Source organism: Ylistrum balloti, unplaced genomic scaffold (genome assembly GCF_031769215.1).
Source record: "Ylistrum balloti isolate Yb309-2 unplaced genomic scaffold, AGI_CSIRO_Ybal_v1 Utg370316, whole genome shotgun sequence".
In the NCBI taxonomy this organism is placed as follows: domain Eukaryota; kingdom Metazoa; phylum Mollusca; class Bivalvia; order Pectinida; family Pectinidae; genus Ylistrum; species Ylistrum balloti.
The window spans coordinates 50,525-74,457 of record NW_026782233.1 but is presented as its reverse complement, the minus strand read 5'-3'; the positions used below and the strand labels follow the sequence as shown (position 1 = coordinate 74,457).

Sequence of the window (23,933 nt, the reverse complement as noted above, 5' to 3'; positions counted from 1 at the left end):
GATGCCTTGATAAGCAACATTAAAGAAGAGATTTGTTTCAAAATAACATTATTATGAGGTTAACACTTTAACAAGATCCTATATTAGCAACTGGTATTGTTATGTGTATGCAGTTTTAGATGAGTATTGGCATATAACAACTTTATGATATAAAAAACAAGAAATCAAGTGTATAGTTTATTTCAGGTTATCACGATACCAGGTTATATGAATAAGAAAAAAATATGCTTTAAAATCAACAGTAAACCTAGGAAATGTACAACACATTTACAATGCATAAGGATGCTGTTTAAAAATAAATTTAAAATACGATTATATAAACATACTAGCTTGTAACTAGGAAACTACTCGAACCCTTGCCATATGCACAATAATGTAGCATATCTCAACACAATGTATATATACTTATCTCATTTTCAAACTCTGTATATATATTTAACACTCAAATGACAGCTCAATGTTGGCTTGCCCAACTCTGTAAGCAAATCTCTGTAAAAACATTGTGTAAAAAGTATCAATTGAACAACATATTTTTCTTTTTCCAGTATCCATCAAAATGAACCCAACAGATTTCAATTTTTGGGGTAGGTATATGGTAAATTCATATACATGCATATAATGTATTGCTATCTTTGATATTTCACTTGTTTGTAAAGTTTTGAAAATTATTTGAAGAAAAAAAAAGAGAAAAAAAAATTCAAAAGAAAACAAAAAACAAGGCTATGATAATTCTGTAACGAAAAAAATGCGGAGAAAAAAATTTCAGGTAATGGGGCAAATATTATAGCACCTTTATGAAAAGATCACGAGTTGTACATATGTATTTAAAATAACCTTCTCTAGATGAACTCAATAAATACACAAAATAATTTTTGATTTATAAACTTCATTGTCTATAAACTTCTTCACTAAAATGGACCATGAGCACATTTAACTAATGAACAATATATATATATGTAAAACATAAGACAAAACAAGAAAACATAAGACTGCCCCAAATAGCTTTCCGGTTTTGTTCCACAAGACAGTCTTGTACTTTTGTTATTTGATCTTATCTATTCCGTTGCAAGTACTTATTTTTTATCATATCTACTAATATACAAAGTTATCCTGCAAATGGCACTGCCATTTTCAATACGCATGCCACATACATGTATATTTTGACTGTATTGGGCATTGACAGAAAACAACTATTTTTTGCGTGTGCGGTAATTCAACAGAATTACTCTCTGGATCTACTTTAAAATTACCTTTAATAATATAGATAACAAAAATTCATAAAAACACAGTCGTATCCATTGAATTTTGGAATTGCATATCTGTACAATGTAATTATTTTGGCGCACATCATTAGGCAAAATTCAGCGTAATGCAAGTCAACGACAGGTAAACAAAGATTGAACAAAAAAGTGCTGAAGTTTTCATGGTCTGATTTTCAGTCAATTCAATGTTGCAGGATAAATATAAATTGTGGTAATTGTCTTAAAATATCAGCTGTATTTTGGCTCGGGACAAAAAAAATCAAAAGTTGATCGACAGAGGCTCGCCACTGATTTTTAAGACCTTGACCATGTATTATCTATACAGTTAAGCATGCTTGTGAAATAATCCATAAATGAAATACAAACTGACTTTCATAAAAGCATTTCAAAACTTGAAAGTTGCCATTTTAAATGTGTTTCATGTAACAGGTATAAAATTATACCAGTATTTTATTACTTTGCATATATAAATTAGGTAATATGACCAGTACATAGTTTTGCCGAGATTCGCTTCTATATAAATGGCTATATATTACTAAATATTGTATCACAGTACTGTTAACCCATTACATGGACTAAAATAAAATATGATGATAAAATACACATCAACAGAAAAACATCGGCACAAATTACCACTGAAACATAACTTATAAATAAACAGATATGTCCCAACATGAACAATATTGGAATGGCAACAACACACTTTAACAGAACTCTGTGTAAACATATCCTTTAAAGACTTTGATAGTTAGGAATTGTTAGTCAAATAAGTTAGAAAAGATAGGCAGAAAAGTAGCATCCTGAGCCAAAGGAGACTGTATGGAAATATTTGAAGGCATCCAACATGGTTAAGTAGATTTTTGTCTGTTTTATCTAACCTGGTATAGTAAAATTTGGTCTGCTTTATCTAACCTGGTTAAGTAGAATCTGGCCTGTTATATTTAACCTCATTCAGTAGAACCTTAAGTGTAACATCTAACCTGGTTTAGTAGAATCTGGCCTGTTGTTATCTAATCTGGTTTAATCAAATATACTTAGCTGTTAGATGAAACCTAGTTTAATACATCTAACCTGGTTTAGAAGAATCCACGCTTTTTTATTTCCTTAATCTTTAATCTTGATCCTTAGATCTATCGATAAAAGAAATTGACATACTTGCCCCACAAAATGACCACAATGACCTTATTTTCTTCACTTCTGTTTGAGAAAATAACTATTTCTATTTATATGTTTAAGTACACTCTGTGTGAGAAAATGATCACAATAAATTGAAGCACTCCTCTACTTAAATTAGACTAGTAAATATACAATTAGGTGTTTAAACATAGGGAGACGAGTTCAAATTGTTAAGCACTTTCCTAACACCAAAAATATAGAAGTAGATCTTTTGGCAGTTTTGATTGGAGGTAGAGAGTGAGCAATGGGGTGTCCTAACCACAGACTGTTAAACTCATTATTGCCACATACACCACAGCACAATCATCACTCAGCACAATGCTTTAAAAACCAAAGCACTACTTTAAATAAAAATTATCACAAACATGTATGTGCACTGACATTTATCTCCCTTAACGTAAACTGTTTTCACTTTGAACACCAACAAGTCATTTAGAGGGAGATTTCTGTGTAAATGTTTGTTTAACGTGACTCAACATTCCAGATTGTTCTTCTGAAAATGAATAAGCTACCCAGAATTCATCCTTGTTGAAGTGAAAGTCTTGGTTTAACACTCTTAGTCCATCCCTTCTCAGCAAACTAACTACATCTAGAAAATTAACATCTTCCTTAAGTCCAGTCAGTTCCTTGGATGCCTATGTTTTATATCAATTCCATCTTTTGGGCTAGTTAACCTGTTTACGTCCCCTGTGAGCTGTAAGTCACCAGTATGGTCACTCTCATAAATTTGTAGATTTACCAAATACATGTATACATCTCAACTCTGTGTTCCTTTTCCCAGGCGTACAAGTATCTGCTTATCACACTTCATTCTTTCTGTTTTGGAGTACATAAGATCTTGGTCTGTTCAGATCCATCCTGTTGATATTCAATAACAGTAAATTAATTAAGTACAATGTACCTTGATTTCTTATTGATACAACACGATAATAAAACACATATTTAACACCGAATTCTCAATCAATCAATCAATAAATCTATCATTTTGTAGTCCATTCATTTGTTACCTTTTCTTTATATATTTCTTTACATATTAATTCAGATAATTTCATTTCCTAACCAATTTTCAGAATTGCATATTATAAAGTCATAACTTCACATGTATTTGAACTGTCAATTACTCTCTTAATACTTCATTACACTTACACCAATCAACATATACATATGTACTATGAATTATAATGTATACATGAATATTTGGTACAATGCCTGCTTTAATCAATGCTTACTGAAAATAAAATACAACAATCAATCTAAACTAAAAATGGCTACCAATGACCAAATTGAACTACAGATGAAGTCAAAATTGTTGCATAAACTATTGGGACCAATCCTGAACATGGGCCATAAATTTGGCAGGGACATATATATGATACTGATCATTATGATGTCCATAATTATGGAGGAGGCAACAAACTCCATGTAACAAAATTTTACATAGCCCATGATCGCTAACAGGGATATTCTGTGACGCTTGAAATCTGGCCTACATATAAACTATAACAGTTTAAGCTACGCTGAACATGAAAAATTTCAAAAAGATCTTTTATCTAAGAAGAAATAAAGCTACTGAGGTAACAACATCTGCAGGTTCAGAGGCAGTGAGTAACAATTATAAGTACATATTTTAATTATAAATGCAGAATTCAACACACGAGTGGGATAAAAGACAGCAGCTTTATCATATCAAACACAATGTACAATACATGCTGATTTTCTAGTACATGTGTATAGAGTATGTCATATAAGCAGCATGCATCATACACTTGAGCAACAAAAATACAAAATGAACTTTGAAGGAAAAAAAACTGAATAAAGTCGGAACAAGCTGTTATCCATTTAAGTTGTAAATATACATATTTGTTTTACTGTGAAAGCTCATTATTGTTTATTTAAGGTCAAATAGACTTCTTAGTTCTGAAATCATGATATACTTAACATACATGTCACCAATGATAAATATAGTGGCAGCAGAAATAATTAAGACACTACACAGCAATGATCGATTATACTACACAGCACTGTAATGTAAGTTACACTACACAGCACTGTAATGTCAGAACTACACACCTTTTTAGTTTATATTGCACTATATATCTGTGATGTTTTACTACCAATATGCTACACTACCAATTTATTAATCAAATAAAATGTTGTTAAACAATGCACAATTGTTTCTCTAAAACTCGATAGTTATACCTCTCTTCAACAAAGTTAGGGGTGGGGTATAGTGGAATCAGCTGTTTTGTCTGTCTTTTTGTATCAGTCCGTCTGTCTCTTCGTGTCTGTCTGCCCATCAATTAATTTTTGTACAGGTAGCTCCTCATCATCTTTGAACCAATTTCAATGAAGCATGCACATTTTTCAAGCAGAAATTTTGGTTGTCAGAGCAACCAGGTCACTATACACAGGTTTTTGTGTAATGGACCATAGCTCATCAGTCCTTCAACCTGTTTTAATAAAACCTGGTCAAATAGTCTGACATATCAAAGGCTATAACTGGCACATCTCTTCTAGGTGTTGCTATAGAAATATAATAGAGGCTTCTGACTGGTTAAAATTGAAATATTATCTGATTATGCTAAAAATTGATACATAAGAATTTTTGAAGAAAATAGTAATTGCAATGGCACTATTTTCCAAAACATCTGATGTAAACAAAAATCTTGGTTGCCATGGTAACCAGGACATTATACATAGGTTTTTGTAATGAACAACAGCTCATCAGTTCTTGGATCAATTTTAATGAAACTTAGTCAAATGGTGTTACTTATCGACACATCAGGTGCTTCCATAACCATTATTATGGTGACATAATGGAGGCAATTGATTGATCGAAATTGAGATATGTTGGATATTGATTTACAAAAGATTTTGAAGAATGTCCAAGTAATTACAATCATAGTAGTTCCAAAACATCTGATATAATTTGGTTGCCATGGTAACATGATATAAATTGAGGTACAGGAATCTTTCCAGACTTCTTAATGTTGAAATCAACTTCAATGAAACTACACAGAAATGTTAAGGGCCATATGTAAATGTACTGGCAGGGTTTTGTTATTTTTTTTTGTTTTCAGTAAAAATTGAATTTACATAGGTATTTGTGTAATATTACAGCCAAAGATTTTTTAATATATGGTTTGACAAGGGAATGGTACATGTCTAGGGAAATTCAAGGTCATATGTAAAATGTTGAGGTCACTCTGCAGGCAGAAGATGTATTAGTTCTTAGTTACACTCAGAATGACAGTTCTAGCTAGTGTTATTGTTTCATCCAAGCCAACAATTAGTGTTCTATAAGTGTTGGTGTGTATCTTTCACATTCGAAGTTGGATGAATGAGGTTCATTTTGGAATACATTGTGAGGATGTATTTTGCAGTTTCATTTTCTTTGTTGACAGTATGTAAATAAAACATCAAGGAACCACACAACTCTGTCATGACTTTTCCACCCTAATACTGACAATATAAATATATGCCAACAAACTTGTGTTTTATGTTAATTTTATATCGTTAGAATAATGCTATGTTTGCAGTAGTGTGGCTAGTGTAGTACATACAATTCAGCATGCACAGCTAACAGAAAACATACAATGGTAATTACAGGATAGAGCAATGCAACAGAATACAACCAAAATTGTTCACCACTCATACATTATAACAGGACATGCAGCTGTATCAGTGATAATCAGATATTTCTCCCCACTGTTAAAGGACTTACAGTTTGACCCAACTAAACATAACAAGCCATGGGCAACTCTGATCCTTTCAGTTTAATACCTATCAGTAACCCACAACATAGAATTTCTGATAGTATGTAATTTTACTTGTCATCTCAAGAATACTTCATATTGTGGGAGTAACTATCCTTCAACGACAACAATTATATTTGTATCCCCTGGTCTAAGGCTATACTAAAATCACAGTCACTCTACAGTATTAATCTATTCACATTTGAATTTAAACAGCAAAACTCATGCTAATACTGAATCTAGTCTACTTACTATAAAGGTTACAAGTACTGGTATCATTTAGACTTGTAAAAACTGTCAATACACTCAAGCAAGTTAGCTCCCTTTTCTATGCTATCCAACTCAATGTCATTCCACTAATCATCAAATATCAACACTTGACACTATCACTACTTCTTAAACATTAATAAGTTAAGACTGCATTAAAACTTACGCCACTTTTTAAACAAAATCTGATACTGAACACTACATGTATATCAACACGACAAGTCACCTTTCAGTCTCTTCTTTTCAAAGTAACACCATATACTTGGTACCCTCAAAATTTGAGATTCTGTTATATGTTAATATAAACAATCACTCCTTCCTTGTCCTTGTATCTATCTAATATTAATACAGTCACTGTTCCCAGTAAGCTACATATGCTTGTATTTCTGCTATGGAAGAGTATATAAAGTTATAAATGAGCAACTCCACAGCATGAAAACTTTCAATGTTACCAAAGGTTATTGTTATTCATAGCGAATGTAAACAAAATACAACAGACATCACACAAGAAGTGACAGAAATTGGACTTAGTCATGTATTCATGCAAAGCTGGGCAATGCTATGATCAGAGATATCTGAAAGGCAGTCGGTGGACAGCCTGATAATATCAATTATTGAGGTATACCCAGAAAAAATACTTCATTGTAAGAACATGTATCACCTTTCTCAGGGGATTTTACATTTTATTATCTCCATATTTGCATTAAGTCTTATAGTTTGTTTTGTCTATTATCAACAAAATAGAAGGATAAGTAAACAAATAAATGGCAATCAGTATTGTTGACTATGGTTTCGAGTTAAGCAATTGTGCATTAAGGGAGACTACAGGTATACCACGTATGAAAACATACCAATATTAACGTTTGACTTTGTTACATTTTTTATCCAATATTGAATGTGTACTGAACATCTGACAAGGCAAAAACTTTCCGGTTCAGCAGTTAGAGGTAATTATTACTTATTTTGTAAAATAAACTACAACATTGATAGCCAGTTACTGTACTGCCCAGCAATTCATGATTGCATGACAATGGTCCTGTGTTAGTGGCTATCACACTTAATATGCAAGAGTGGTACATCATCATCTGATTAGCTCTTTCACTTATCTATACATGCTTTTTCAAATTAAATTTGAAATAAAAAAAGAAAAAAAGCTTAAAATTAAATCAAAACAAAAGCAAACATTTGACAACAAAGTCTGAATTGCAATAAAATATATTCTATATATAACTACGTTGTAAGCAGATCAAGCTAACCAGACACACTTTGTGAGAAATCTATACCATGGTCAGCACTGCTGGATAGATGAACTGTCTTGGGACAATTCATACACATGTTCTGATGTCAACTTGTGTACAATCCACCTGTAAATAGATGTGGTCATCAACAACCCATAACTAAACCTCTTATGTTTCGAAGTACTCTCACCTCACATTGGGGTCATCAAGTACTCTCACCTCACATTGGGGTTACCAAGTACTCTCACCTCACATAGAGGTCACCAAGAACTCTCACCTCACATAGGGGTCACCAAGTACTCTCACCTCACATAGGGGTCACCAAGTACTCTCACCTCACATAGAGGTCACCAAGTACTCCCACATCACATAGGGGTCACCAAGTACTTTCACCTCACATAGAGGTCACCAAGTACTCTCACCTCACATAGGGGTCACCAAGTACTCTCACCTCGCATAGGTTCACCAAGCACTCTCACCTCACATAGGGGTCACAAAGCACTCTCACCTCACATAGGGGTCACCAAGTACTCTCACCTCACATAGAGGTCACCAAGTACTCTCATCTCACATAGGGTCACCAAGTACTCTCACCTCACATAAGGGTCACCAAGTACTCTCACCTCACATAGAGGTCACCAAGTACTCTCACCTCACATAGAGGTCACCAAGTACTCTCACCTCGCATAGCTTCACCAAATATTCTCACCTCACATAGAGGTCACCAAGTACTCTCACCTCGCATAGCTTCACCAAATATTCTCACCTCATATAGGGGTCACAAAGTACTCTCACATTAAAAAGAGGTCACTTAGTACACTCATTTCTCACATAGTAATATAGTACTATGACATCAAATAGAGGTAACCAAGTACTCTCACTTTACATAAGGACCATCCAGGTTTCACTTAACACAGAAGTCATCCAGTACTGTTATTTTACTTAGAGGTCATCCAGTACTGTCATTTTACACAGAGGCCACCCAGTACTCTCACTTCACACGGGGGTCACTAATGCTCTTATTTTAGGGGTCATAGGGTTACTCTCACCTCACATAGAGGTCTATCACTTCACATATCTCATATTAAAAAGGTAACTTCTCACAATAGTTATACAGTACTCTCACATAAAATAGAGGTAACCAAGTACTCTCACTTAATATCAGGGTCATTCAGTACTGTCATTTTAAACAGAGGTCACCCAGTGCTCTTATTTTACATAGGGTTACTAACTACTATCACTTCACATAAAGGTAACTAGATGACATACATAACAAGACAGAAGTAGTACTTTAAATCCACCTCATTGTCTCCATGACATGACATAAATGGAATCTTTCTTACTACAGATTGACAGATGAGAAGAATATCACATAAACTGTTGTTTATTATACATAAAATGTACTCCTAGTCAAAAACAGTCAAACAATTTAACATATCAGTACGATGAGAATGAATACATGAAAAAATCAACAGATCAGAAAAAGGTTCTTAACTAGAGCACTGAATTCCAACCAGATCTTCTATTGAACAATATGTAATTAATACTTAGTCAGTCATGGCTGTTAAAATAAGCATTTGCTGTACATAAATATACCAGATGGAGGCTTGTGTTAAAAATGTCATGATTCATAGAAGACAGTGACTAAATTGACAGTTGTGTTGCTATTTTAACCTCTGCTATACTAGATTCATGTATGAGGTAAATTAAAACTATTTGCCACTCATTTCAATTTGTATTTCAGGTTTCGCCTTAGATATACACCTAAATTTCAGGAGCCACAATTGTTCAGTCAGTAAGAAAGAATGACCTAGGTAACCTCGGGTGAAAATCCAAGGTGGGTGGTTTTACAAATGCAGTTTTCTTCTTCCCTGCTGTGAACGTGTGTAAAACATTCTAACTAAAATCCCTGCCTAGTTGATACCAACCTGCACATTTGTACATGAATAATAGTATGTTCTACTGTTTACCCCTGAACACATTTAATTTTTCATGTCACAGTGAGGCAAGAAGTTAAACAGTAAAATATCTTCCGCTAAAACCTATAGAGAAGTGACAACCAACCTGTCATATATGATGCCATCAACTCCCTGTTCACGTAAGCTACGGATAGTATCAGTGTTGTTGGTATCTTCACCCCAACAGAACAGAACAAGTCCCGCTGCCTTGGTTTCTTGGATGTTTTCTGGTCGTGAACGCAGTACCTCTGTACATACATCAATACCCTGGTAACAAAGAAGTGTATCCTCACAATATCCAGTCATCTATGGAAAGACTTTCAGGGTAAAACAGGGGTTTTTACATGCCATTAAATTTTGTGATCCAGCCAAATTTACAAAATTTCTTTATTGTGAATTAACTATTAATCCTAAACAACACTTGCAGTATAATATGTTGAGTTTCACAAAAGTTGAATTACCACAAACTTGTTGTAATGCAGAAATATAAGAATTTTTATAACTGCAAAAGAATGCTGGTTCATAGAATATTTTTTGTTTTATTTATCAAATCTAAAACACTAGCTTCTCCTCATTTCACTTCATTAAATTTTGCATGTTACTTCAATTGAAATGATTTCCACAAGAAAAGGCATTGAGAACTATTTTCGCATTTTTACAGTAAATAATCATAACTTACCAAAATATCAGCAAACTGGGCAAAGTACACAGCCATCGGTATACTCTGTTCACGAATGTCGCTGTAGGGTGTATAACACTGGGCACCTCCATTTGTCAGAAACAGTACTGGATATCGGTTCTGTTTGAGTCGCAGACTGTAACAATATCAACAAATAATAACATTCTTTTTCATAATGTGAACAGACTTTCTTGGTAAGATGCTTATTATTTTTTATAGATTAACAACAGTTGTAGCAAAAGGAAAAATATATACAATAGAGAAACTCAGCAGGGCTCACAAAACTCATGCTAACTCTTTGTCTAGTAGTTATATAACAGTGATAACAGTCTTAACAGATATCTTATCATTAATCTCAGCATTACCACACATCTACTATAAAATATGATGTGATTTTGCAAGAACCAAACTAATTGCAGCTGGGTACTTACAGAATGCAGGTCTCAGGGTCAAAGCTGGAGAAGATGATTTTACGACCACGAGCGTACTCAAAGGTATTTTTCAGTACAATGTCAACATATTGGTTCCTATCCCAGAAGTTTTCATCTTCCCACTGTCCTCCCTTTAATCAAATTCATTTTAAAATTTTAAACATCTTCTTGAAGACAGAAGCATTTTCAACTCCTCCTATCATAAGCATAAATTCTACCTAATTCAACTTATTCAATCATAAAAATACTTTTACCGATGAAATAAATCATGATTTTATTAGAAAATTCCAAATAAATATATTATTTCATGGATATCTGTTCAATAACTAATTTTCATATTCCTGTATGATTTTAGTTTCATACTGAGTATTGCTGACATAGTACATGTCCCCTACTGGCCCAACAAGATATTACAATGTAATATTTTATTACTTTTCTGAAAATAGTAATAGTGACCGTGACAAAAAAAAAACCCTGAAACTTAATCCAAGTTGCACCAGTAGGGGACTATTAAACAGCTAGACCACACTAGATTTGTGAGGTTTAGGTTCAAACTGTGCTTGGTCTCGTGACATACCATAATTTGCTGGGGAAACTTTATTTCAACATTGAAGCCCAGTTTTTCATCTACAAGTTGGTAACATTCCTGTAGTGTGGGGAAAGGTTGGTGATGGATATGATCCAGATCTTCTCCATCCATATCTACAACAGACACAAGGCCTTCAATTATCACACAAAACACAAATATAAACTAATATACATTACACGTAAAGGCTACAAAATGCTGACAAATAATCATTTTGAAGTTAGAAATTAATTTCTTCAATTCAAAGAACTACCATTATTAAATAAGGATCATTTTAAATTTGATTATCATTACATTTCCATTCTCACTCGATTACTACCTGTTAATTGATTCCGTTAATTAAATAAGAAATACTCAAAATTATAGAGAAAATACTGGAAACTGTCAGCTAGAATGACAAAGACTCACCATGATTATCATCACATAACGCTGTCTTATCAGCAAGCTGTAACAGAGGGAGATACATAACACTTCAATTTACACAGAATCACACAAGGTGTCAGTAGTCACATGTGAACTTCAACAGATACACTTGTACATTTGGTGTCTATCTTTGTTTGATCTTACCATTTATTTGTTAAAATTGGTTATGCTTTTATCTGCTTTTGTTCTATATCATACGAAATTGGAGAATTCCTCTTAAAACATAGAGATAACAATCATAAACTGCCAAATCCAAGATAGTTGATGTCTGCATATTCAGTTCCTGATCAGTCTCAAAATCGAAACAGCACAAGGAGGGACCAATTGCAAAATGCATATCAAATTTGAGAATGATCATTCAAGTATTTCCTAAGAAAGAAAATAACAAAATTCCACAGTCAAAATCCAAGACGACAGCATGTCAGCCGTTTTGTTTTTCTGATCATTCCAAAAATAAAACAAGAACATCAGTGAAACTGATGAATGCATCCTGATATGACTTTATCAAACACAATATAATATTTCAACAAATGGCAATAATGCTGTAATATGGGTTACAGGCCCTGGATTTGGTTTCATTACCCTACCTTATATGCAAGCAAAGTTATGCTCCTGAAAAGAAATTTTAACAAAGAGCATTAACTCTGTAATTCAGGGGGTCACAGGACCTGAATTTAGTACAATGCACATCCCCTTAGTATGACAAATGTGTACACCAACTTGCGTGATCCTTGCTAAAATGAATGCAAAGTTATGCACTAGACACAAAGGATGGACAGAAAGACCAACAGACTGACAAAGCAGTGACTTTATGCACCTACAAATATTTTCAGGGGAGCACAAAAAAGGCGCAACTAGAGACCAATGGGAACCTACTACTTAAAGTAAAATACCAATGTTACTGTTACTTAGGAGATCTTTTGGTTACCTTCATTGATTGTAGCTCTGACACACTGAGATCCTTAACTCCTACTTTCAGTAACTGGTGTTCCTTCTTTTTCTGAAACAAAAGAATCAAACACACATAATGCACATTTGAAACTATTATCACATACACTGTTCTTCATTAATTTTGTCTATAAATTAATCCATTATCCGTTCATGATCATTGTACATTGAACAAGGCTTATATGTACCACATTATTCAAAGCCATCATATTTTATTCATCACCACACAAACACAATGGTTCCACAGCCTTCAAAATTTACAAAACCACTGAAATGTAACAAAGAAATACTTATTAAATCATATGTATACTGTTTTACTCTATAAAGGTAAATTACTTTGTACTTTTAGATGTGGTAAAAATAAACATGAATTACTGTCTTTTATTAATTACTGTCCTTATGGTTAAGGTCACAATGACTTACATCAGTATCTGATGACAGTGTCAGTATATTTCATGATGTTATATCTACAGTGGTTTTATAATTATAGCCCAAAACGACCTGTTTTATATTTAGCTGAATATCATCTATTTGTATCACAGGTCAAAATAGATATTAAAAAACCATGTTAACAGACTCTGAAATTGTCTGATAGTTACCATAGAAACTTATCAACTACTGTGAAATCATATATATTTTTGTGGTGCTCAATTTTTGCATTTTTTCAATATTTTGTGGACAGCTGATTATGTGAGTAAATATAGCTCAATAAGTCTACTTATACAAACATTAAGTTGGTGATAATACAAATTCATAGATTAAGGTTACCTACAAAATCAAGGAAAATAAAACCCCGTTAGAAAGTTAATGATTTCACAGTAGTGACAGGGACTTAACAACTAATATCTTGTGGTAGGAGATTCACACATGATGCTAACACATACCAGTACTTTTTCAAAGATGATGCACATACTGACACTTACCTTTCGGTAGGTAATACAGACATGAAAGTCATGGAATATCACAGGTACCATATCTTTACTGAGCATCACATCAAACTCAACGTAGTCAGCACCCTGTTATCAAATGAATCATTGCTTATCAAAAATAGGACACTTTGTGAAACTTTACACTGTCAGGAAGACTTGATAGCGTTTTTTATACATTAATTATAAAAAATAAATTATATTTAGACACCATAACAAAGCAAATCCTGCGTACTGATACAAGATTGTAAAACATAATGCACTGCTACATAATTTGTTACCATAACTGACCTTTTGATACGAGCCGTTTATTACTGTATTTATCATGCAATATGCCCATGTGCGGTATCTAATAAGCCCACCTATATATAGTGCTGTTCAGTAAAATCAGATTCTAATTAGCTGTTCTGTAATACGTCTATCCCTTGACTTTGATCGATCTGTCAACAGCACGGTGTCGTCAGCTTAAGGAGACAACTTATGCTGACACCATCAATGTCAAAACCTAACTCTGAAGAATTTTAGCCTTTCAATTGTATCATTAATGTAGATTGCAAGGAGTGTCGGGGAAGCTAAACATCCTTGTTTTACACCATGTGACACAGACAGCCAATCAGTATGCCAGTTCCTGACACGTACACAACATGTTACACCATTGGTTTGGAAAAACACAGCATTATGAATTGCACCTTTCATACCAGACTGTAACAGCTTATACCACAAACAGTCTCCATTAACATTGTCTAAAGCTTTACTTAGGTCTATAAAACAAGAATATGCCAAATGTATAGCATTGATTAAATGTTTCACGATACTATAAAGCCAATACACATGGTCGTGACAACTTCTATCCCTACGGAAACGAATATGCAGATCATGTAAAATACCATGTTTCTCCAACTAAGCATTAAGACAATGGTTGGGGATGTCACACAATAAACCTTACAGGGACAACAGGATTAAATTTCTAGGATCCACAGGGTCAGTGTTATTTGGTTTCCTAATCAGGCTGATCAAACCATGTTTCCATTTATCCAGAACAACTCTCTAGTTAAAACAATGACTAATTATACCATAACATTATATCCACACACGTGTCATTCTTCGGCACTTCTGTGGGAATATTGTTGAGACCTGCTGCTTTGCAAACTTTTGCATCAGAATCTATGGTTTGTTTTTACTGAGCGCTGTCAATTCCTTCAATATAGTCATAGAGATCGCCTGTTCTAGCATTGAATTTGAGTTTTGGTACATGTGTATTTGATGTGTGAGCTCAGATTGGTTATATAAGGGTCATATGTGTAAAGAAAATTTTTGGTGGAAAAAGCACACAAAAACGACAATATGAAATCCTTTGGCTTTGCTCTCAGCTTTAACTTTTAAGTACGAATTGGTTAACTGCAAGATTTACCAGATAATCATGGTAATAGTATTCAGTAATTTCTGTATTATTACTGCAAAACCTGTTACATGTATTTTACTTACATGGCTCCCAGCAGACATCAGTGAGGCAATTGTGTTTTCTCGGACGGCAGCCAGACTGAAAGAAAAATAAATAAAGGTAACAAAAAAAACTAACAGTAATTCACGAAAATGAATTTTTATCTACAAGTCCTGGGACAATGTAAGTAATAGGATATTTGCTACCTATACTACAAAGTACAATGTAATACTTATTCTGGGCAATGGTGGGCAACATAGAATTTAAGAAATAATGTTGTTTGTATTCATTCTCAGAGAGCAAGAAAATCAAAAGCTCTCTTCAGTAAAATATACAAAAGTATCTCAATATCAGCCTGTATTTCTCCAAACTTGATTTATATGTAATATTTTAGTACTGCAATAAAAATATATATATCCCTGTAGGTCAGAGTTAAACATTAGTCAATTAAAATTCAGCTTCATGTCCTGAAGGCATTTAGTTACAAAGTTTTCCAAGATAACATTTAATCTGAAAATGTTTCTGTTTAACCCCGACAAAAAGTCTAGAGCTGTCTTGGTTTGATGCAAAGTGGTCAAAATATATGCTAGAAAATTTGGAGAAATGAAATCTACGTTAAACAGAGAGATGGTTACAAAAAGGGATAGAAAGGACAACCTTTTAGTCTCATCTAACTGTAGGTTCTACAGATTCATAAGCCCCTATTTTGGTTAAATTTTGTATTATTTGATGTCATTCACTCTGATACAAAAAAAACCACATCAGATACAATACCAATATTATACTGACATTATACAGATATACTGACATTATACAGATATTATATTAGACCAGTACAATGATATATATTCAGCAGGACAGCATGGTGTGCCAAGTCATACTTCTTGTGTTTGTAGGAGCTGCCCAGACCACGGTGTCCCACGTCCACACTCTTGGCGTCTTTCCCCCAGTAACTCTGATATGACACATCCATCAACATTTTCAGATCTGCCACTGGCTTGGCCACAAAGTAGGACACTATGACAGCAAAACAGCAGTAATACCAACAGCTACTCATGGCCAGAATGCCATGTCTTTATCACTAATAAAATGTTGGCTTTTTATTCAATTGAATAAAAGACAAATAAATGATATTTGTGTAGGTTAAGTAGTCTAAAGTAACCCTGACCTGTGCCTAAATATATAATACAACTTAAATTTCAGGTGTATAAGTGTATAGATTATATGAATCCTGTACCTTTTCCTGATTCTATGAATGATGTTCCTCGGTCAGATTAAATCACAGAAATATTTTATACATGTTCTGTGTCATCCTTGTGTATATATATCAATATGGATTAGGGCTATCAAACTATTGGAGTTTTACAAACCATAATGTCCACATACTACATCAACGGATATACTTACTCACCATTAAGTTTTCTGTGTGTTTATGTTTTGAGTTGATTACTTACCATTAAGTTTTCCAATAGGTTTATGTTTAAGGCCACTGATAGGAATCACTTTTGATGATTTTGTCGTACTAGTATCTACAGGTAGAATATAGGAATAGCCGACATGTTTAGCAGGTTTGTCTTCGTAATGTACATAAAAATCAAGCTGGAAACCCTGCAATCAAAACCCAAAATCATCATTTCTCAGTAAAATTGTACTTCTTACATAATAAACCAAGTATTTGCAAATTTGTGTCTGTCATTTGGCCAAACATATGTATTGAACATTTTACACTTTCATGTTCTCAAGTCACACTTGACATATAGACGCCAGTGGAATGAAAAAATCAGTTGAACTAAAAAGAAGACTTCAGGTACTATATAGCACATCTCTGTCATGCTTTCTGAACTCAGAGAGACTTACCAAGCTTTCTGGATCTGTAGACTGACATGCAAATATAAGGAAATCATCCCTGAGAAACACTTCTCCACAGTCTGACTGGGCATGTCGCCGGCATTGTCCCTCCTTCAATGCCTTTGCAGAAAAAAAAATATAAATGTAATATTTTATAAAAATACAGTACAAATATACTATATTAAATTCATCTGAGAAGAAGCCTGTGTATGGTATATCCATAAGTAGCTACTGCAGGTCATTAGCATTACCAACAAATTCCATTCCAGTGCCCTGTAGTAAGCCCATCTCATGACTTTCAGTCAGCAGTAAATTAGTATGTTGGCTCCCTCATAAGTATAGTATGCTATTGATAAAAATCTTCAAAACTTTTTTTTAATACAAGATACCAAAACAACACTATTCAAGTGGGATACCTGCACATTGCTGTATAGAAAGTAGAACAATGAAAGCTTACTAATACTGTAATATCATTTATTTATTTGTCAGGAATACATTTTGATAGATTTCATGGGCACTCTTAATACACAAATTATAGTTCCATAAGTTACTGAAATTAGTGTAAGTAGATTTATTGAGTAATATTCAAGTGATCATAAAAAAATTTCATTTTCAATCACAAAAAAAAAAAACAGCCTCATAAAATCATAGGATTTTACAGTATTTAGAAATGGCATTTCTAACTTCAATGGATCGCTAAACTAGCAAAGGTAGCTCTGAAAGCCAACTACCTTGTTGGAGATTTAGTATAAAGAGTGGTATTGTTATGGTAATAAAATTTGGGTAAATTGTAGGAGGTAGTTTTAGTGGGGAGAATGTATATGACAATGGAGAAGTTGCCAGAGTAAGAGACGATGATAATGTAGGTTTTCTAATGATGGGGTAGAGGGATAATGGGGGTGAGAATGTTGAGAGAAAACAGTGAAATTTTGGCAAGGTGAAAATGTTGAGAGATGAATAAAGGGCGAGATATGAGAAGTGGAAAGGTGATGATGCTGAAATATCAAGGATACAAGGCAAGGTGGTATGGTATGCAAATTATAAATGGTGAGGATATGAAGGAGAAAGGGTGATGTAAATAAGCGAGGGAGGAGAAGGGAGAGAAATACACTTACTGCTACAGAGACTGTGCACTGTGATGATGTTGCAAATGAAGCCTCCTCATCATCCCCATCATGGCCATTCTGTTTACAAATATGATAATAAACATTCACGAAAAAAATATAATTACAAATAACCAAATCATGACAAGATGAAGTAATATGCAGGACTGCCTATGGAAATTCACCTATGAGGTTCTAAGAACTGTTCAGCATCAGTATGAAAACCTGGTATCCTGATTGAAAGGTATAGATTAAATTGTCAGCATTGGAAATGTACCGATTTTTTTTTTTTTTTCAAATGTATAAGTGAAAGATTCGTGAAAATTCTTTTCTAGTCTATAACTAATTGATACAAACTGCAGTGACCTCTATATCCTTGCTGTGTGTGTAGTCTAGAGGTGTACACTTGACGCGGTATGTCTGCTGTTGGTGCCTTGAGCTCAGCATCTGTATCGGGTTGTCTCTCAGTTCTATGTGGATCTCAGTCTGGTCCATTAACCATCCATTATTCACAACATTCTCCATATCATCTGCAGAAAAATATTAAACATAAATAATTCTCATGTTCCTCTGGGGGAAATATTAAAGAAATAAATCTCTTAATCGTGGGAAGAAAATTTAATAGATTATAGGTCCTCTGATTCATCTTGTGAAACTATCATAGAAAAACATTTCTGATTTACCTAGGAAAAGTATCAGAGAAATAGTTCTCTTCTTCATATGAAGAAAATATTAAAGAAATTATTTGTCCCAGGAAAAAAGAAAGAGGGACTATTTCATAATACATGTTCCATTAAAACAAAGGTTTAAAAATTGCTGTTATAGTTATCTATTTTATAAATCAAATATTCAGTCGAAACTGATTGTTCTGGAAAGATTTTGTGATGTATATGAAATGATCTGTCATTATCCTGCAAACATTTTGAATTCTTTTATACACACTTATTCAGAAATGATAGTTATGCCTTGATATCATGTTTAAAAACTTACTAGACACATCATTATCTCAAATTTCTTAATAATTTTGATTATGTCATGACTTTAATATTGCAGTATTCAAAAGTTTTTGGTACTCCTATTTCCAAACCATTTGTAAAATAAGATATCATCCATGACTAGAATATCATAAAGGCAAAAAGATGATTTCTGAAATGCCAATAATAAGTTTATTTTCAGTTATTAGTACTAAACCTTGTACCATGTACTTGAAAACAACACCTGCTTACCATATTCCCCAAACACAGCAGTACCTGAAGCAATCTTTCTGGACTCAGCAGCAAAATCTAAAACAAAATCAAAACAAAACAATATATACTTCTACAGAATGTTTTTGTCAATAAGACATCATTTGAAACTGATATCTAGATAATGAATTACAAAATCTACCTAAATTATCTAGATATTTTTAAACTTGAAAATCAGGTGTGCTTATATTTTTTTTACAATAATCTACCTGTAGAGAAAAGATGAACAAATTAAAGCAACATCATGGTAAAACATTTTTTTATCTAAATGATTTTTTCGTCACCTTATGAGGAATGACAATTTGGTTTCACTGAAATATTCACATAAAGAGGTTACTAATTAATACATAGAAAATCCTGATCTGTCGGTTAACAGTCTGTATATGTTTATTTTTTTGTCATTTATGAAAATGCATGTGCACAAAACACAGTCACCCATAAACAAAAATGGCTTCCTGTCTGAATTGGTTGGTGATTGATGCTACTTAATTTGTAATTTTGAATTGACTTAGAGTTATCAAATAAAATCTGCCACACCTATTACAAAATCCAGTGCTGAAAACCGGATTTTACTGACTGTTTCACTATTGTCGTTGTCACTTCTGTCCACCATCACGTGTCAGTGTTTACAAAATTAATTGACTCTTTTTTAAAACTATTGTGTGACGTTATCAGCCCTAAATTTAAAAGGAGTTTCTAGAATAAAAGAACTGATCAAGCTGGATATTAGAAATTGACAGAAGATATCAGGATAGTATAGAGACCTTACTGGATGTGTATAAAACTTACACAATACATAACAAAATCAATGGTTTTTACCACAATGTCCCTTTAAGTATCAGAAAATGTTTTTTTTCACTCTTGTCAATTAAGATGTTATGAATTATTAAACTTATCTGATTACAGTCCTGCCTGTATATAATGAAATTGGATATAATGGAAACCAATTTTGAAAACATACACAACCCTCTTCTAAATTGCTGTGAAATTTATGTATTTATTTCTTGATTATGGTGATTGGGTTATTATGATACCCTTTATTATGAACAAATTTTTCAGTCCCTGCTGTTTACTTGTTGAACTACTTTACACCAATATCAATTTAACACTTGGCTGGTCAAGATTTATGCATGGCATAAGTTTCAATGTGAAAACTAACAATACGCATCAAAGAAATGAAACCAATATTTTAATTACTTTACTTTTATGGAACATGAATAGTTCTATTATGTATGATATATAATAAATACATTGATCTAAAGCTGTTGTTTTGAATCATGTAAGACAAGTCGGTTGATGCATTATCAATAGAAAAAGGCTGCATATGACAATCAAGAGTGTCATTACAATATCATCCAAGTTGTACCTTTTCGACATAAAACTCTTGGTTTTATATTGGCCTCCCATTTGACCACTTGCATTGTGTGGCCATTTTGATGTGATTCTCCATCATGACATATCATGTATCTATACAATATTTCTTCTTTTACATCCATGGCCACACAGCGACTCCATAGGTCCCTGTAACAGACAAATTATAATGGTCATGTACAATGTATCATGTTAACACATCAGCTGGCGGTTGTTATCCATTAATAAGCCCATGTTTGGAAAGAAAAAATAGTCATAAATATGTATAATGTTCTGTAACATTAACAATCAGGCTGATTTCATGTAACCTTGTTTAAACCGTTCAGGTAGTCTGCAATTATTCCAAGATACATGAATGTACATGCACTGGATGTTCAAACTGATATATATAAAACTCAAAATACATTGTTTCAGAAATGTCAATTCAACTCATACTTTTAACATAATCCCTCAGGAAATATTTGTGTCTACTGACAATGTTTTATCCTGAAATTCTGTAAACTAATGATACTGAACTAGTTAGTTTGGAATAGGTAAAGCTGGACACCTCAATATCATGTGCTGAATTCTGTGGTCCAGTTCAAAAGTTTTTTTTGTACTGTAAAAAGCCCATCGTCTTACTGAGTCAGAAGTCAAATTTTGGTTATGAAAACCTTTAATTAAGGCCATTTATAAATAAAGAACTGATAACAATTGGGTATGAACATTTATTTTTTTAACTCTCCATTGATCGTTTGTAAAATTTGCTTGTTAAAATTGTGTTAAAACAAAATTGCCTGACTTTTACATAAAAGCTGGCATGGAAATTAACATGTTCACCATCAAGCTTTAAAAGTGGGCATTTAACTATTGAATAATCCACATAACAGTAATTATTAGCCAAATGTGTAGGTATGGTTAATACATTTGTAGGTACATATATAATACATATATACTGTTGGTACCTGACATTGATCCACTTATACAATTCTGGTTTAAAATTAATCAATCACTTTATTCACTACAATTTAGAAAAATTAACATGACATCTTAAAATACAAAATGTAAATCTACCTCGTGTGTTAAAACATGGTTTCCCTTTAGGGTATATATATACACAAGTTGCTCACTCATGATCAGGTAGACAGATAAAAGTGTCCTATCACTTTCTTACAGTATATATATCAAAACATTTACCTGCCAAAGCTATTTCTATCTATCTATATGAATCATACACTAACAACTGTGTTTATCAGATTTCATATGATTATGATATAAACATATCAAGAATATTTCTTATTTGTCAATAACTTGTGTATTACCAATGTAACTTATAGGCACTAATTAATGAAACCTGCATCATATTTATCAATTTTCATTATTTTCTTTTCTTGACTCAAAGTAAACAAAGGGTATTTACTGGGGTCAATTGCATAACTTACTTTTCTTCCTGTTTCAGAGTAATGGCATGGCGTGGATCCCACTGGCCAAGTGTCCCGTTGTTTCCAACAACACAAACAATCTGTCCAGGTTCTGTGACAGCTTTAACTCTGAATGTGACATCCATCATCCTAATCACCTTACCAGTGTTGGCACATAACACACTGCAGCTATCACAAATAGTAAACAAGACTTAGTCTGCAAAATAAAACAGAAACATTAAGAACAAAATAATCCACCATAAACAAGAATTCCTAGAGGCAGTACATAATACAACTGTCATAGTTCAAAGGTCAAATGAGGATTTTGCAACAGGAAAGGGAAGGATAGTGTTGTTTAATGTTAGCTCAACACCTTAATGTCAGTTACAATGCGGGTTGTGTAATGGTAAAGGAAACCAGAGTAAACCAGTGAGCAATAATGGCAATAATATTCCAAGATGAACTGCGAAATATATTCAAGCTGTTGTTCCGTCAATCTTACAAAGGCCATTACTCAATAAGTGTGAAGTATCAAGGGAACACTGAATAAGGGGCCATAACTCTGTATATTATGGATAAAAAATTACGATGATCAAACTAGCCCAAACTGTCATGGTAATGAACCTCCTAATGAAGGTTGAAGTTAGTCTGTTGAAAATGCCTCAAATGTTATTGAGCTGACACTGCTTGTGCCCACCTGCCCAGTCATTTTGCAACATAATACAACCTGCCTTTAGTCTGATGCATAAAGTATGTTTTTTTTTCTTCTGACGTGTTGGTTCTGAAGATCTCAACCTTTACCTCTTTTAATTTTCCATGTACATGCTGTAGTTCATGATAATATTATGGTTACGAAAATAAAGCAAATTGCTTGAGAAACCAAACTTGAGTCTAAGTACTGGTTGGAATGTGCAGCTTAAGAATGGAAAGCATAGAGTTGGTTTTGAGACTACTTATTGAAATTCTTTCCCGAGCTGATGTGTGCATGGCTACACATTTTTCTGAATTCTGCCTCATATGTTTACTTGATACTCTTGGTAGTGTGATTACTTGTGGGTGAACAATCTTGTATGTCTGTATCTATGTCAATCTCTATCTGCAATTTTATTTCACTAAGATCAAGAATAAAAATAAAATTGCAAAATAGGTAGTCTAAACCTTGCGGTCTCGTCTGTAATATATTGAAATTTTGTAGCTAAAGCAAACAAGCAATAATATTTATAAAAGCTAAGTTTGTCGGGCAAGCATGTCCTTCAGGGAAACTTTAATGTCATTATGGTGGATTTCCTTTGATGTTTATTAAAAACAATACAAATTGGTTTTTGTTTTAAACAGTGTAGGAAGTCCATGAGCTAGCTCACAAGAGATACATATATGACCATTAGAAATAAACGTAGTGTAGTGATGATGGAGCTCGTTGTTTTACCTATATAATGCAAGTGATAATCACAATAAGGTTTTGGGCGTTAAAGGATTATTCCCTCCGCTGGAGAGGACAAATCGTTGCCCCATTAGAATTGTTTTGTTGATCATTTTTATGACATGTTGTAATTTTTTTTCTGAATCGTGAAATATATTTGACAAATTTTATCATATAACATAAATACAAAAAAGCGCAACTTACTTCACTGGTGGACTCACTGGTGACGGCTGTACGAGCCGGAAGCAACAGTTAACGCTTGACAAGCCGGAAGCAATGGTTCCAACATATGGGTCATCTCAAAATCACGGCAAACATTTTGGAACAAAGACAAGTAGTCATACAAGCTATTAAACATGTGTTATGCAAGCAAAACATCTAGTAGCTTTGAATGAAACCATAAGAATTTTTTTCATGCAGTTTCTAAATTTGTTTATACAAATCGAAAAGCAATCAA

General features: G+C 33.3%; 1 protein-coding gene across 1 annotated transcript; it reads right to left on the bottom strand.

Moving 5' to 3' along the window:
• Positions 1–171: 171 nt before the first annotated feature.
• Positions 172–23,750, bottom strand: LOC132553302 (glycerophosphocholine phosphodiesterase GPCPD1-like). The gene is made up of 19 exons (XM_060217533.1): positions 23,681–23,750; positions 22,078–22,273; positions 20,652–20,806; positions 19,268–19,324; positions 18,408–18,571; positions 18,054–18,122; positions 16,948–17,058; positions 16,545–16,698; positions 15,972–16,107; positions 15,135–15,189; positions 13,647–13,739; positions 12,704–12,775; positions 11,761–11,797; positions 11,344–11,468; positions 10,767–10,897; positions 10,336–10,471; positions 9,763–9,923; positions 7,744–7,824; positions 172–3,296 (listed from the first exon to the last, which is right to left on the bottom strand). Exons 2-18 carry the CDS (start codon positions 22,203–22,205, stop codon positions 7,749–7,751), a joined length of 1,860 nt encoding a protein of 619 aa, XP_060073516.1. The 5' UTR covers positions 22,206–22,273; positions 23,681–23,750; the 3' UTR covers positions 172–3,296; positions 7,744–7,748.
• Between the last annotated feature and the right edge of the window lie 183 nt (positions 23,751–23,933).